This window comes from Motacilla alba, chromosome 8 (assembly GCF_015832195.1).
Source record: "Motacilla alba alba isolate MOTALB_02 chromosome 8, Motacilla_alba_V1.0_pri, whole genome shotgun sequence".
Taxonomy (NCBI): domain Eukaryota; kingdom Metazoa; phylum Chordata; class Aves; order Passeriformes; family Motacillidae; genus Motacilla; species Motacilla alba.
The window spans coordinates 6,025,144-6,037,630 of NC_052023.1; the positions used below are offsets into that span (position 1 = coordinate 6,025,144).

Consider the following 12,487-nt stretch of genomic DNA (forward strand, 5'->3'; position numbering starts at 1 on the left):
TATATAATATATATTTAATATATTATATATTTTTAAATATTTTTTTTGTATTATAAACCCTTTAAAAATTCTTTTTTTTCCCCTGTAGGAATTTTTTGTGGCTCTGAGACTTGTAGCCTGTGCACAGAATGGATTGGATGTTTCCCTGAGTAGTCTTAACTTGCCTGTTCCTCCACCAAGATTTGTAAGATTTCATTTTTAATTGAACATATTATTAAGAACTGCCTTTAAGTGAAAAATTAGGAAGATTTGGTGTAAATACCAAACGCTTCAGAGGGTGATGTAGGGCAATGGAGCCCCACAAAAGGGAAAAAATCAAGCAGCATGGAATAAGCTGCTACCTGTTCTAGTGGGGATTTGAATATAAAATTGTGTATAATTTGAAGATATGTATTTGTTCTATTAGGTATTCTATTGTATTTGTTCTACAGGTATTTGTTCTATTAGTTTTGTCCTTAATGGAATAAACATTTTCAATTTTTTTTGCTCTAAACTTTGGTATGAATGACTAAAATGCAGTTCTGGCTTTGAGAAGCAGCTTCTCAAATAAGGGGGTGGTTTTGCAAAGTCAGAATCACATCTCTTTTAATGTGTCTGCTGGTTTTTTGCCTTGTTTTTTCTTAGACGGATACTGGTAGTCCTTTGCTACTCAGTGGAACAGCGTCAAGTGATCTACCATGGGCTGTAAAGGTAAATTAAATATTAGCTGTTACCTAGAACTTTTATCTGGTTTGCAGGAAAACCTGTCTTTCCTAGAAGAACCTAGTGCTACATTTCTAAAGTATGAAAGTTACCATTCCTGTTTAATTCGTAATTGGGCTAATAGACCTAATTTAATAAGAACACTTGACTCTTGGGAAATCTCTTCATGTTTAGAAATTTAAAATAAAGAAAAAAAAAAAAGGTTGTTACATGAAGCCATGAAAATAATTGAAGAAGAAATCTCACAGGGTTTTGATGAGTCTCTGACTTAAAAATAGTATCTTTTTGATGTTTTCTTATGAGCATCAGGAACTGCAATGTGTCTTTATTAAAAGAAGGTTAACACTTTTGAAAGAACTTCTGCTTCTTAGGCTATGAGTGTGACTGTTTGCATAAGTAATATTTTTCTTCTGCCCCTGCAGCTGGAAGACAAGGCCAAGTATGATTCTATTTTTGACAGCCTAAATCCAGTGAATGGACTGTTGTCAGGGGATAAGGTGAAACCTGTGCTCCTCAACTCAAAACTGCCAGTGGATATCTTGGGACGAGTAAGGATATCTTTCTTCTTAATTGTCAGTTCATAACTAATACCTGTGCTGTACTCAGCAATACCTGTTTTTCAAACTGAAGATTTGTAGTAGTGAGCCTAACTTTTGTATTAGATTTCATGGAGTGCGACTTGTGAATGGAAAAATAAAATTTCTTTTGCTATTTGGATGGATCACCTCCAGCTGCAGTTTATCAGTTATGTGTACTCTTTAACACTTGGGTCAGGCAGGGTGCCTCTGTCTTCAGCTTAAGAATCTCTCTGCTTTTGTGTGGTTTATGTGAATTTACATTGTTCACTGGAAATTAATGCTGTTAATAGAACTCGAGCTGTGGTGGGGGGGAGGCTGTTCTCTGTTTGTTTTTAATGATGTTTTAAGTAGGAAACTGCTGCAGTTTAGTAAAAGATCCCTATATTCTGCTTTTTATTGGTAGGTGTGGGAATTGAGTGATATTGACCGTGATGGAATGTTGGATCGAGATGAGTTTGCAGTTGTAAGTATCTTCTGCCTGTTGGGATTTTGAAAGCCTGATGGCAGGGTTTAAAATAGATGCACTGTATATTAATTTCTGACTGTGTCGTTCATTTATTATCTTTATTCAAGTCCTTAATCAAGTTTTAGTGCTGTTTAATGTTTCTGTCAGTTTGTTGAATGTGTCACAGTACACAGCAGTAACTTTCTTTGTGGGTTAGATGAGCCATTAAAAACTTACACCTGAGATCTGCTGTCCCATGAGACACTGAGTTTTGCCTTAACTTACCCTCAGTATTTATAGAACTTGAATGCCTCAAGGTATCCTTGAGGAAAGTTTGTAGTAAGTTAGAATTTTAACACTATTAAAGCCAGGACTGATGAAATAATGTAGGAAGTGTTAAATTAGAGATGGCCACAACAAAAGAATTAAATTCTAAATGGAGCAATTTCTGGGAAAAATGGTGATAAATTAAAGTGTTTGAAGTCTTCTCTCAAATAAAATTCCACAAGTACTGGCACAAGCTTGGAAGATTATTTTAATGTTCTAAAAGATACTGAACTTCACTTGCTAAGCACTGATCCTCAAAAGAAAGTGGTAATGAAAACCACAATTTGGAAGGCAATGAGCTGTATCAATTGAGGGGCTTGTGAAGGGGAAACGTAATGAAAAAATGCTACAAAGTTATTTTTAATGAATTCTTTAGTGTTTCTCTCTCTGTATGTATATGTATTTCTAATATATTTACATCCACACACCTTTTTTTCTTGTTCAGGCCATGTTTTTGGTATACTGTGCTTTGGAGAAAGAACCAGTGCCAATGTCCTTGCCTGCAGCTTTGGTGCCACCATCCAAGAGAAAACCTCTCAGTGTTCCAGGAGCAATGCCATTAATACCATCTTCAACCAAAGAGTCTCATCAGTCCTTGCCACCTGTGGGCATTTTAGCTGCCAAAACACCATTAACACAGGTACAGTTCAGAAGTTACTGGGGATTAGAAGGTTTCTACTCTTAGCTCTGTGCTTCAGAGACTGCCTGTATGAAGAGACTTGATACAGTTTTTAGTTTGCTTCTTGTCCTGCTGGTTGGTTTTAGGAGGCTGATGGGAAGACCAGATGGAGAGGTGTAAAATTTACCCTGTTTTACTTTTCCTAGATGTCTTTGATGTCTTCAGATATAAACAGTTGGATTAAAAATATTGTTTAGTGCAGATTTTGAAGATATTTTTAGAACAAATTATTTCAAGCTCAAAAAAAAAAATAGTGGTCCAGGTACACATCTGCAGAGTACAACTTGTCTGGATGAAGACTGATTGGAATATAGACACCTTCTTAAAACAGATTGTGGCAGTCATGTATGTGTGTGCATGTGGACAATTCGGAGAAGATATGAATTAAAATGAAATAGATAAATGCAAGCAATGGGAAAAGAAAACAAAAGGTCCAGCACATCTACCTAGACACAGGAGATTTGATTTTTGTTCTGCTTGTGATTACTAGGCAACTTGATGCCTCTTACCCTCCCCAGACATCTTATTTACCCCTCATCATTTTAGAGTCCAGAAGCTGGGAAATGTCTTTCCAAGTAGCTTGCATATAACTGGTTATATTCAAAATAAGAAAAAAAAATGATAAGGGTATTTAAGGTAAGAACTGTGGTACTTGATGCATCAGATGCAGCTTGGACATTTGAGTACCCTTATTTGAATAATCAGTAAGAAACTGGCATCTTAATTTTGGAGGTGCCAAGGTTTTAACCTGGAAATTTCCTTGCCTTGAGGGTAAGTCTTGCTGTATTTATTGTGAAGCAGTGCCATTCTGGGTGAGTTTGTGTACAGCACCATTTGGGAGTCATCTGTTAATTGTCTGTGTGCACTGAAATTAATTAGCATCCGTACATGCACTTGTAGCTGTTCTCACTCAAAAAACCCCAGACATCTTTATATTAGCTGAATGTTGTGAAAGATTGCTCAAGTAAGAGAAGTGGCTCTAATTGCCATCTTTACCTTGTTCAGATGTAAATTCTTCAATTTAGAATCTGTCCAGCTATTAACAACCTGGGCTTGAGCAGCTCTCCAGTCCCTCCAGCTAAAGCTTCCCAGCTGTGTAAAGGGGAACAAAATTGATAGAGCCAGACAGACAGCAGGACTGTGACTGAGCACAGTGATGAGGCAGGAGATCCAGCTTCCAAGGAATGCCTTGGTTGCATAGGCAAAAGGACAGAGCAGCACCAAACATCCTGGCTGCTTTCCTGAGGGAAATGCTTCTACTTTCGCAGTTGCTTGAGGATCTCTGCATGTCTGTTTAGAGGATAAAACTGGTTCATGAACTAGGCACCTGTATCACTTTTTTAAAATCTGTGCTGTAGTCCTTGAATTATGTAAGTCTAAACTGTAAACAGAACTTGCCTGTATCTTAGTGTTGTGGTTTTGGTTTTTTCCCTTCCATCCTCACCCCCCTTCAGTGGGTTGTGTCACCTGCAGACAAAATTAAGTACGATGAGATCTTTGTGAAAACTGACAAGGACATGGATGGATTTGTGTCAGGTGTGGAAGCCAAAGAACTGTTCCTGAAAACAGGACTGCCTTCTGCTCTCCTTGCACATATCTGGTAGGTTTTTTCCCTGTGACAGCTGTGTAGATGATGGCATAGTTCTCACTTCTTGCTATGCTGGCATTTCTGAAAGTGACATTTCTGTATATAATAGCATGGCCTTTGTATAGCCAGTGATAACTTACTTGCTTCTGCTCTGGGACAGAAATGGGTGGAAATCAGCTTTATTCCTGAACACAGATTGTTACAAATGCTGCCCATCAGCTATCCCTGTGTATTTAAGACATCACATCATCACAGGTATCTGATCACTGATCCTACTCATGTACTGGGAAAGGGAATTTCTATAAAATTATTAGCATGCAAGATTTATGTCCCATCTCATTCTACAGCATGGCTTTCCTTACAGCTGTGCATTCATTTGGCATTATTCATTACAGAAAGGCCTTCATTTCACTCAATGCTTTTTAATTCTTTCTGTGCTATGAGCTGTTGCTGGGCACACTGATATGAACAACTCTTTTTTTTTTTTTTCCCAAGTTGTGGTTAACACAACTGCCAATTTAGGAAAATCAGGAAAATGTAAATAAACTTGTGTTGGTTCTGAAAGTGTTGCTGGTGACCTACAGCCCTGATTGTGCTTTTCACCAGAGCACAGCTGTGGGCCTCAATGTGCAAAGTGAAAGTGGCTGTGTGTGTTTGAGTGATATTTCCTATGCCTATAGTTTTGCTTTAGAAGAGAAGATACACCCTAGCAATTTTCACAGTTGTAAATGACAGCAACTGCACTAAATAGGGCTGTACTTGGAGAAATTAGGATTTTTTTAAATTTCATGTGCATCTGTGTGCAGGGCTCTCTGTGACACCAAGGACTGCGGGAAGCTTTCAAAGGAACAGTTTGCTTTGGCTTTCCATTTAATTAATCAGAAGTTAACAAAGGGCATTGATCCTCCTCAGGCTCTGACTCCAGAGATGATTCCACCTTCAGACAGGGGTGTCAGTTTACAGAAGGTAAGGATGGGTTTGGCATTTTTGGTGTACATCTCAAACAAATAATGGTAATTTCAAAGGCTACACAAGAAGCAACCTCGAGTGCTTACCTTAAATATATCATAATATCAGGAAGAAAACAAATCTTACGTGCAAAGAATTGACAAAAACCTTCCATCCATACTTCAAAATGAAGCTGTCATTTATTGCACCTGCCAACCAAGCAGAGAGATCTTATGTTGAGAAAGCATTATTTTCTCTTTTGAAAGACTAATCCTTCTGCTGCCATTTTAAAGAAATTTGAGTTTCCATCTGAAGTGACATACACAAGTTCAGTACTTTTCTCTTTATGTGTTCAGTTACCTTTTTCACATCAGTCTTTTTTAATGAGTTTGGAAACAATGTGATCTAAAAGTTCAGAGTTACTTAAAGTTTTAAAAGTAAATGGTCCCCCATTTTATACCTCACAGATAGTTTAGATATCTCCATAGTCTGTTGGTTGCCATCTATCCTAATGCAGCAGTTAGCTGTACCTCAGCAGTTCAATTTGTAGCTATCAGAATGGTAGAAGTCATCACAATTTCTTATGTGTTTTACACATCATGAAGTCTGATGTGAATTACCTTTTCTTGGTTGTGCAATACATCGACCTAATTCTACAACTTTCTTAAACAGAAGGAAAAATTCACACGTGGAAAAATGAAACTCAAAATTTGGTACTACTTTTTTGAGTTTCTGTAACTGGTATCTAATTTGTTTTTACATTCTGCTTTTAAGAAGTAATTGCTTTATTTGCAACTCTACTAATCTTTTTTGTATGTTTGCTTTCCTTTCTATGTCTCTTTTCTAGTTTGGACTGTTTTTTCCATTCTGCACCACTCTGCTTTTCATCCTTATTATTCTGTCAGTTTGTTAACTCTGCTTTCTCAAGGTTAGAGAAACTTTGCTTTTCTAATATTTACTGTCTGTTGGTTTAATAATGAACATCCTTCTAAGACTCTCACGTAGTTCATGAATGAGCTCAGCACTTCTCTCAGTTCTGCTCAAGTTCAGCTGATTTCCAGTGTTGTTCATCCAGAGTAACCCTGGGATTCTCCCTTGAGCCCAGACCTCTGAGGCTGCTCCTGTTTGCTGCTTAAACTGAAAAGAGAAAACTCTGTGTCTTCTTGGTGAAATTGCAGGGGAAGTGGTGACAGGGTAGTAGCCCAATGTGGCATTTGGCATCAGGATTAATGCCTTTAGGTTTACTGAAGATGGCACAGAAAATTGAGTGATTAGAAAGCATTAGATGTTGGTTACTGCTGTTCTATGTGTGTAAATTGATTTTGTAAAACTCTCAAAGACATCACTGTGATTTTTATTTCGTTATTAACTTAAGTGATAAGTGAGAATATTGTGGAAGAAGGTAAGTTAGCTTTCAATTAGCTCTGGAAATCCTGAACAAGAGGGTTTTTTACTAAATTGAGCTGAACCTTCAGCTCATTTTGAGCTTTTTTAAAAGAGGTGTTGTCTTGTTGATATGAAAGAACTTTTTTGTCCAAAATTATTGTTCAAGATTTGAACTAAAAGGCTTGAGTCAGTAGGCAGAGATAGGCTTTTGCTGGTTTTCTTGATGTGGTGTACATGGTAAAAAATAACCCCAAAACACCATATTAGGCTTCATTTTCTGAGTTGACCCATACAAAGGTGTTAGCAGAAATGTCAGTAAATAAAATGGTATTCCATTGTGGTTTAAAACTTGTTACTGTGTTTCCTGACCCAGAACTGTTTGTAGTCACCACGTGCATGACAAGCCATAAAAATTAAACTTGTTTGTAAAGTCCTCTCAAAGAATTTTCATGGAAATTTCCTTTTACTACGACTTTGAGTTAAAAACTGGAGGTGCTGTTTTGCATGCATGTTGCAGCATAGTAATGGCAGCCTGTGGTTCTAACTTGTCCTTGTACAACATGTGTATTGAAGCTAAAAAATGTTGGCTTTTATGTTCCTGCCCCCCACCAATTCTCCTGAACAACTGAAAATAAGATTGAGCTACATTTTCCTCAAGTTTGATGCTGGCATTAGTGTGCAGAATTTCTTTACTGGTGAAAGAAGGAGGCCTGGAAAAAATTTTTGTTGCAACTAATTTTTCCATGTGTTCCTTCTATCCTTGTCACAGGAGAAGTAAAAACCCCCATTGGAATGCCATGATCAACTCTGCAAAACCCCTGTGTAATTCCTGTAGAGCAGGATTGAACATCATAGCTAGTTTGCCCATTTGAGAAGCTGTACACTAACCAGTTTAAGAATAGCTGTATGGTTGGTTCTTTGGTTGTTTTTTTGTTTGGTTTTTTTTATAATTCCCAGTTCATACCATTTGTGCTAGTAAAATATGCATGAATATTCTGTAGGTCTGCTGAATAATACTCTCAGCCACAGTGTGCTCACAGTTTAGGTGTTCATAGCTCTTGGTTTTTTTCTTCCCCAGAGTATCAGTTTGACTAAGCATATAGTTAATAATATTTTGCTTTATCTGTAGAGAAACTTAAGCATTTAAAAACTTTTGTGTTATTTTGGGGGTATCACTTGCCTTTTTAAATTATATGTATGCACTTGTCCTCGGAGTGTTGTGTTTGTCCTGGATGACTTTATTCAAGACTTGAAGGAGCTGATGTATTTATAAGAGGTAGCTACAATGGCTGTTGCTTTCTAAGCATGTTCATGTTGTGACAAGGCACAGAAGAATAATTACAGCATTTGTAATTTCTGTCTTCAGCGTTTGTTCTCTATCCATTTGTGTGTACTTTTTTTGAAACAAATAATTTGTATTACAGTCATTGTCTTATAAAGACATTAAGTAAATGGGAACTCATGGTGTAAGTTACCCTGTGATTTTGTATTATCAAAGTTTCATTGAGTACTCTGGAGGTTCCTGTCAAACAAGCTCAGTATCCCTTAAATCTTTGCAAGTTAGTGTCTGTACTCTGCAGCATGAGGATCACCAAGGTGAAGAAATACAACAGTAGTAAGCAAACCTCTCTCAAATGAATGCTAGGAAACCACCTAAATATTAGCTGTAAGGTGAGACTTACTTTAGAACAAGATTCTATGGTTTCTTGTATGATTAGGTAGTCCTGCGGTTTTTGGAAGGTGTCTTCAAGGATACAAACTCTCTTTGAATTGAGCTGTCTCCATGCTTTGGCTGTGTGTTGTGTTCTGTTCATACAGCATCCATACTCTTTTGGGGTTTCTAAGCTTGAAGGTTTGAAATACAATGCTACCAGCAGTTGTTACAAGAGGACAGCTCACGTTGCCACAAAAAGTAAAATGAATGTAGTAGTTGAATAGCATAAGCCCTAGACTAACAGTGTTTATTTTTTATCTTTCAGAATACTCAAGGACCGAATTCTGTAGCAGATTTTTCTGCAATTAAAGAACTTGATACATTAAACAATGAAATTGTGGACCTGCAGAGGTATGTAAGGGAGGAATAGCCAGAGTTGCCTTGGATTCAGTTGTGCTATTTACTGTTTTTTTAAAAACAATTCAGTGCAGAAGAGAAAAGCAGGTGGTAGTGCTCTGCTAAGTAGAGGGTCAGCATGTCTGTAGTGCTGTGTGACACTGCTGCTCTCTGTTCACTCACATGAGTGCACTTAATGACAGCAGGACTGTGAAGGGTCTGTCCCTTGTGCCCTCAGGCTGTGTTTTAGAGAGATGAATACTCCCCTGACATGGGAATATTCTCCATTGTTCATCTTTATTGGCAGTTGTGAATGGAGCAAATCTTTAGGATGCTGGAACCATATAGAAATGGTGTTGGTTATCTTCGATTTGTAGAGGGCATCCCAAGGACTTGTTTTTGGTGGCAGTAAGGAAGTGAGATGGAAAAGATCAGTAAGTATGCAGGACAGGGAGTGGGAAGATGACTGTGCATGGACCTCTGCTAGGGTTTTGATGGGGGTAAAGATGGGGATGCTGCTCTTGTGTAATAAAATTAACTGCTGGACTGAGAAAAATTGTTTTGATGTCTGCAGACTCTTGGATTCCATTAATTATTTCTAAGGTAATTAAGATGACTTCAAGTGACTGAGAAAATCAAATTCATATATTTTCTATAGTCTTGGTAATGCTCTCGAGACAGCAAGTATTTTTCTTCAGTTTTTCTTGTTACTATCATAAATCCACTGAAAATTCTATTAAGAACAGTAAATTTCCCTATTTTTTTAGTGTGGGTGCTTTGTCACGGTGAAATGTGCCTCTCTAATTCATGTCACTTGTGGGAATGATTTAACTTGGCAGTGTGTCAGAGCACAATCTGTTTCCTAAATGCATAAATATTTTTTTCATTTCACTTGCTTATTCTCTCTTATTACTCCCACTGCCTCCTTGCTTCTCCCTGTTCTGCCTCCACTGTTCTTCAGGTTTTATTAATTCCAGTTTTGGACACTCACATTTATTAACCTGAAATAGGATTGCAACTGTGTATATTTACTCTTGGTATCTTAGAAGGAAATAAATTGTTGGCTGGCATGAATTTTTAGATGAAGTTGGTTTTCAGTAGGTGGGCTTGCAGCCTAACATGCAAGCCAGGCTTTGTGTCTGGTTTTCTTTTCTTACTGTGAGGTATGAAGGAGCCATGGCCCTGAAAAAGTCACTCCTTCCATTTCTTCAGGGGCAAATATACATTGACAATTATTTTCAGTTTAATGATACTAGATTGTTGAAGATAGGGTGGAGGCAAGTCTTAGTGTTTATTTGTTTTTAGAAAGGGGAAATTTACTTTGATATGATTTAGAGGTTCAGAACAGAATGGGATTAACAATGTGCTAAATGTAGGAAACTTTCAATCTTTGGTGAATCCCCATTTCTATTACAACTGGTGAAATCCACTTTCAGACTTGATAGTTGTCATATAAAAATGTAATTTAAACTGAAGTTATTTTTGTTCATTGTTAAGCAAGATAGATTGTTCAGCTGTTGGACTCAATATATAAGAAATCTAGTTTCTGATTCCATTGAGAAGTGTCCAAGAGCTGCATTTTTGAGACCCAGTAATAGAATTTGAATCTATTTTTGAAGTGCACTTCAAAAAACAACAACAAAAAAGAAAAAGGCAGGAGAGGAAATGGCCAAAAGAATGACAATGTGTGGAGAGCAGCTTTTGGAGAGACTGAGCAAAGAATGCAGAGGTGATGTCTTTGTGGCTCAGCAGTTTGGGAAAGAAGTCTGGTAGGGAATAGCTTTGTTAATCTTAATTTGATAAATACAGAGTCAGGAAGGTGGAGGTTGAGCTCAGATGAAGAATAAAATGCAGAATACTTATTAGATAATACCCCAATGGTGGGAGGAATGATTTGCCTCGGGACACTGTGGAACCTGCATCATTTTGAACCTGTTAGCACTGCTGTCTCTAAATTCTGTTTCACCGTGTTTTTAGAAAGCTCTTTGAAGCTTTTCTTGATCAACATGGTGGGAGGCTGGACCATTCTTTTTCAAGCCATAAAAGCTTTTTCTTCCCCAACAAACCCAGCTTTGCTTTCTTGCTTTCAAAGTTAGTGGTGGCCCACAAATTCACAGAATTTCTTCAAGCTTAACTGACACTACATTCCTCTCTAAGCAGAGGAATAGTTGAACTTCACTTGGGATATCTCACCAGAGATACCCCTCACATATGCTGGATAGCAACATTTAAATTGTCTAGAAGTATAAATCAAGTTAAAAGGACCATAAAGCTGGTGAGTTGGTCTCTCAATAGCAATGAAAGAGCAAAACATCCTCCAGAAAAACAGGACAATCTCTCCCTGCCATATAGTTCCATCAAACTTTTGTTTCAAATTTCAAAGATCTACATCACCTTAGCTAAGACCTTTAATTTAGGATAGATAATTTCTTCTCAGCCTCTGGTTTGGAAGAAACGGAGCTGTTGCAGCAGAAGAGGTTGTGAGTAACAAATGTTAAAAGAAACAAGGCAAATCCTTGGCTTTTTTTCCAGTATTGCCCAACTGTAAGTACTGCTACATTAGGAATTCCCACAACTACAGATGTATGTGAAAATAAGAAATATTGGGCAACTATGAGTGTAGATAATACTACCAGCTCTGTGAGTAGTCATCATCTTATTATGGGAAAGAACTCTGATTTTTTTGCTTTTGTATCTAAGGTGATTCAGCCTGGCCAGGGTTGAATGTTTGGCTTGAACACCTCTGCTGACACAGGGACTTTGCAGTTCTCAGCTATGACAGATATTTGCAATGTGCTGGCTCCCGTTTATAAATTACTCCATTCACAAATTAGTATTAAATTTAGGGTTTTGGTAAATCATGAAGCATCTGTATGGGAGAAGCCATCTATTAGTCATTGCTTTTAGTTTATTTGATATGAGGTTCTCCCAACCTGACTGCTATTAAAATGCGTAGGGAAATTGTACTGCTTTCAAAAATTGGCTTGAATTAGTTACAAGTGTCCTTTGTTGGCAAGACCACAGTTCTTTCTGGGTTGTTTTTTGAATGTAGTGAGGGACTTTATGATCCAGGAAATCTATCATATCCAACAAATCAATTTTGTTACTTGTTTTTGGTTCTTTCAGTTGCTGAACATTCCTAAAGGGGCATAGCAGATAGTTTGAAAAAGAAATTGAAGTATTCAGAAGAATTAGTGAATTAAGTAGTTCTGTGTTGTCTTTTCTTTGAAACAAAGAGGCATTTCTGGGGGGGAGGATGGGATGTGTTATGTGCAGACTATATGCACTCAGATTGTTTTCCTTTGCCTGAGACTGCTGCCTAAGCTTTTCTTGTTCTGCCTGACAATACTTCTTTCACTTGATTCTTTCCAATTCATTGTTTGTGCTCTGATTTGGCTCATGGAGGTGCCAGTGGGTGGATGTTGTATCCTGTTGCTTAGTCCAGATTGCAAGGATTTAGGTACCTGGCTTGTGTTGAAATACAAAGGAAGTGATCTGCATCTCTGACAGTCTCTGGCACATCAGTGACAGTAATGTGGAAAGACTGTCTATTAACCAAACATATCCGCTTGCAGTTCTATTTCTTGCTCATTTTCCCACCCCAGCAGGAAAAACAACAAGTATTTGTTTTCCTACTCTTTTTTATCATCAGTCAGGAAGAATATAGATGAATGTTGGCTGTGCTTGATGGGTGTTTGAGGGCTTGAAGGTATTTTTCAGCCTGATTTGTACATAGATCTGTAAAAGTGCTTTATTGAGGCCTTTGTTCATGGGAAGTTACAGA

General features: G+C 37.6%; 1 protein-coding gene across 5 annotated transcripts in view; it reads left to right on the top strand.

Annotated features, from left to right (window-relative positions):
• Positions 1-12,487, top strand: part of EPS15 (epidermal growth factor receptor pathway substrate 15) — a 68,969-nt gene that overhangs the window by 33,606 nt on the left and 22,876 nt on the right. For all 5 annotated transcript variants that reach the window (XM_038144868.1, XM_038144870.1, XM_038144866.1 and 2 more), the window contains 8 exons: positions 89-184; positions 625-690; positions 1,125-1,250; positions 1,684-1,743; positions 2,498-2,692; positions 4,186-4,331; positions 5,126-5,285; positions 8,633-8,718. In XM_038144868.1, the coding sequence (XP_038000796.1) occupies positions 89-184; positions 625-690; positions 1,125-1,250; positions 1,684-1,743; positions 2,498-2,692; positions 4,186-4,331; positions 5,126-5,285; positions 8,633-8,718 (935 nt within the window). The remainder of the gene's footprint in view (positions 1-88; positions 185-624; positions 691-1,124; positions 1,251-1,683; positions 1,744-2,497; positions 2,693-4,185; positions 4,332-5,125; positions 5,286-8,632; positions 8,719-12,487) is intronic.